Source organism: Eucalyptus grandis, chromosome 2 (genome assembly GCF_016545825.1).
Source record: "Eucalyptus grandis isolate ANBG69807.140 chromosome 2, ASM1654582v1, whole genome shotgun sequence".
Lineage (NCBI taxonomy): Eukaryota > Viridiplantae > Streptophyta > Magnoliopsida > Myrtales > Myrtaceae > Eucalyptus > Eucalyptus grandis.
The window spans coordinates 52,240,738-52,244,639 of record NC_052613.1 but is presented as its reverse complement, the minus strand read 5'-3'; the positions used below and the strand labels follow the sequence as shown (position 1 = coordinate 52,244,639).

The following is a 3,902-nucleotide window of genomic DNA, read 5'->3' as shown; positions in this document are numbered from 1 at the left end:
AAGACTGAGAGAAGAGAAAATTGAACACGCGGTTTATAGTGGTTCGGCTTATATCAAGCCTACGTCCACTCTTCTTCACTGACAGCCTAATGGCTGGATTCTACTATGAACAAAAGAGAAGTTACAGCACAGCTTTGCCTTGATTCCACAGTGTAGATGTTCTACCACACCTCCTCAAGATTTCTCACAAATATAGACTCTCTTTTGTATACAAGTATTCGCTCAAAGGATTTGTCTAAACAAAAAGGAGCTTCAGACTTTGGAATTATTCTATCGCGCACACCTTGAACAACTAAGACCGTCTTCCTTATATACTTCTTTATGCCATCATACCCGTTGGCACTTACCAAAGGAATTCCTCCAATCTACCCGTTGGACAGAATCAATTAGGAAGATTGTTCAAGCTATTAAAGGAACGTGTTGATAGCCCATCAATCATGTTCGCCCATACAATCAGGATCTCGGTTTCCATAAGCAGAACCTTCCAATAATATTTAGGCAATCACCGGATCTTCAATTATCGAGTCAATCTTCGATCAATCAAAGGACTCCGTTATGTCTTCTCCAGCCACGAGATCTTCTCCAGTTGATAAAGTTAAATCTTTAACAAAACATCCAGTTCTGGATAACCTTTCTTCAACGGATTAGAGACTGTCAATGAGGATAGACTTTGAGTTTTGAGTCTGGCTGTCCGGAGGTCTTCAAATTTTAAACAGCAGAGTCTGCAAGCCTTCAGACTAGACTGATAGAAACGTTTTGTCAACTTCAAAACACTTCAAGAAGATTTCTCCAACATACATACATACATACATATATATATATATATATATATATATATATATATATGGAGTTATTGTGTGCTAGAACATTGTACCGTACAACTTTAAGATGCTTAATCATAATTAAGTATAAAACGTTGTGAGATATGATGGCTTTCATTTAACAACGATTTTGTTATGCATCCATTTCATGCGACGCTTTCACCGGCAACAGAGTGAGAGGTACTTTCTTGAACACGGCTAGTCCAGCCCCTTCTTCCATGCTCACGTCTCCCTCTGTCATTCCCTCCGGCAATTGCCAATCGAAGGAGTGCAAGACATTGGCAAGCGCCAGCTCGATCGTTGCCATGGCCATTGACATCCCAGGGCATCCCCTCCGCCCCGCCCCAAATGGTAACAACTCGAAATGATTCCCCTTATAATCAATTGGACTTTCCTCGAACCTCTCCGGCACGAACTCCTCCGGGCGCTCCCACAGGCCTGGGTCTCGCCCGATGCCCCATACATTCACCAGGACACGACTCTTTGGGTCAACATCGTAGCCAAATAGCTTGAAATGGTCCATGGTTTCCCTTGGAAGGAGTAGTGCACCTGGAGGGTGTAGCCTCATCACTTCTTTGAGTACTAACTTGAGATATTTGAGTTTGCTAAGGTCATCTTCTACGACCCATTTCTTGTTTCCAACGCAACTCCGGATCTCTTCTTGAGCTTTTCGCATCGCCCTTGGGTTCCTGACGAGCTCGGCCATTGTCCAGTCCATGACGACTGCACCGGTGTCCACCCCTCCTAGAAATATATCCTGATAACGACCATGAAGTCATGATTCACAAAAAAAAAGACATATAGATCAATTTTTGCCATGATATCATTTATACCCGAGAAACACTGTGTATTCATTTAAGGAGTTCTTAAATTATATCCTGCAATATATAGAACCTTCGATTTTGCTTCTCGATTGTGTATATGATCTACATTAGGTAATACGTAGGGATTGTATGATGTACCATCAAGATGGCCTTGATATTGTCTTCCTTCAGCCGGACCCCGGCGAGCTCAGTCTGATCTTTCTCCATCTTCAGCAGCAAATCGACAATGTCTACCTCTTCCTCGTTGCTCTTATTTGCATTCCGATGCTCTTCGATCACCTTCTGATAGAAAACGTCCAAATTGCGAAAGCTCTTCTCCAACCTCGAATGGAGACCCGTGAACCTGTCCACGATCCAGCCGAATTGAGGGAAATAATCAGATGCCGAGAAGCTTCCCAACATCGCCACTGCCTCGTGAATCATATGCATGAACCTTCCGTTTTCGAACTCCATCCCGTGAAATGCCTTCCCAAACGCAACCCTGCATGCAAGGTGTGCAAACAAGTCAGAGTTTCTAGTGAGCGATTCATGCTTCGCTCTCAGGCTTGACAAACTTCCGTTTGGAGCAGTGACTTGAATCAAAGCTGAAGTTGATAATAGCCAAATAATGGCCTAGCTTGTAACACTGATCGAATCTAATTAAACATAGTCAAGTTCGAACGTAGAACTCATCGTCAAGTTGAGCTTGAGTTTAAAGAACGAGGCTCAATATGTTGTCGAACCCTGAAGAATTCGAGTAGTGATTAACGATGGCAAAATGGGTTAAAGAGCCAACTTTTTATTCAAATTTAGAGGGTTGAGTTTATATGCGGGTTTGGTTAAAAGTTAAAAAACAGTTTGTTATGAATTCAGAGTAATAAAGCCCGACTAGATATGAATTTTACGAATTTACAATATATTCATTTTCAACCAATTGCTAGCACTTAGGCGATTGCTCGGCATCAAACAAGTTGTCCATGCGGCCATATCTCCTACTTCCTTGTGATGAGTGATGAGAGACATAAGTATATAAATTGTCGACGCATGCCTCTCTTTCTACGTTAAAATTTATCAATCCATTTTCTTTCATTAATTGGCTGTTTATATGGTCGCGTGATCATTACTTAATACACATGAAATGTTATTGAGTCGATGGATGCCCTACTTAACGATGAATCAATATAATTAAATGGATAACTTAGTCGACTGGACTCCTCAACTACACTACTATGCCCTACCTGCAAGTGAAGTTAGCCGTCAGAACCATGAACTTCTCGCTCATATTAATCGGAGTTCCACTCTCTGCTGATTTTGCAATCGACTCGATCATAGATCCCACCTCCTCCTCCCTGATGTATCGGAAGGAGTGGACTCGCTTTGCACTGAACAACTCAAGCACACACAACTTCCTTACCTCCCTCCAGTAATCGCCATACTCCACGAAGGCCATATCGAGGGAGTCATAGGTGAGGCGTCCTGTGCCGACCAGCCGTGGGCGACTGCAACAATCGAGGTCATGGGTCTTGAGGACCTCCCTGGCGGCTTCAGGGGAGGACGTTACGATGGTAGGGACACCGCCGAGGCGGATGAACATGACGGGGCCATACCGTCTGGAGAGTTTCCACAGAGACTGATGAGGCAAATGGCCGAGTTGGTGGAGGTTGCCTATGATGGGGAGTGGTGGAGGCCCTGGAGGGAGGTTCTTCTTTTTGTTATTGAAGTTTTCACTGAGAGGAGGAAAAGGAGGAGAGGAAGGGAAACAGCAAGCCACGTGAAGAGGATGTGAAGAGCCATTGTCGGGATGGTTATGTGCAGTAAGAATACTTAAAATGTTTAGTTAATTTGGCGTGGTTGAGTAGTGTTATATACAAAATGGATGCTGAAGAATCAACTCTTGGAATTGATACATAGACATTTCTGATCTGTCTGTAGTGACGATTTTTCTCTGATTATCCACAGACAAAAATGGTGGATGAATCCATGATGATCACTTCTTGCATAATATGACCGATTCATAACATGTTGATGTTCAAGAAGATATTGATTCCTAATTGGAATCTGCAGCTTCATCCTAAAGATTTTCAAGTTGTTTCAACATTATTAGTTACCAAGGGGCCTCAAAAGTAAAGGGCGTGTGTTTGACATGCTTGACTTCTCCAATTATAAAGGAAACTTAAAAACATCTACCATCTTCAATTTTGTTAAGAAAATTCCAATAAAGCACCTTGCTTTGCCGTGATAGTCAGGATAACAAGAAATTGTCAATGGACACAAAGGA

At 42.5% G+C, this 3,902-nt stretch overlaps 1 protein-coding gene across 1 annotated transcript; it reads right to left on the bottom strand.

Moving 5' to 3' along the window:
* Window positions 1–954: 954 nt before the first annotated feature.
* Window positions 955–3,418, bottom strand: LOC104435616 (cytochrome P450 71B36-like). The gene is made up of 3 exons (XM_039307205.1): window positions 2,863–3,418; window positions 1,784–2,126; window positions 955–1,578 (listed from the first exon to the last, which is right to left on the bottom strand). The coding sequence occupies exons 1-3, from the start codon at window positions 3,216–3,218 to the stop codon at window positions 955–957; spliced, it is 1,323 nt and encodes a 440-aa protein (XP_039163139.1). The 5' UTR covers window positions 3,219–3,418.
* Window positions 3,419–3,902: the final 484 nt, after the last annotated feature.

Excerpts from the sequence above, each read along its gene's own strand:
- LOC104435616 (XM_039307205.1), bottom strand. The coding sequence starts at position 3,218 with ATGTTCATCCGCCTCGGCGGTGTCCCTACCATCGTAACGTCCTCCCCT. Across the intron at positions 2,127-2,862 it reads ACGGCTAACTTCACTTGCAG|GGTTGCGTTTGGGAAGGCAT; the intron begins GTAGGGCATAGT and ends CCTTGCATGCAG. Across the intron at positions 1,579-1,783 it reads ATATCAAGGCCATCTTGATG|GATATATTTCTAGGAGGGGT; the intron begins GTACATCATACA and ends GGTCGTTATCAG.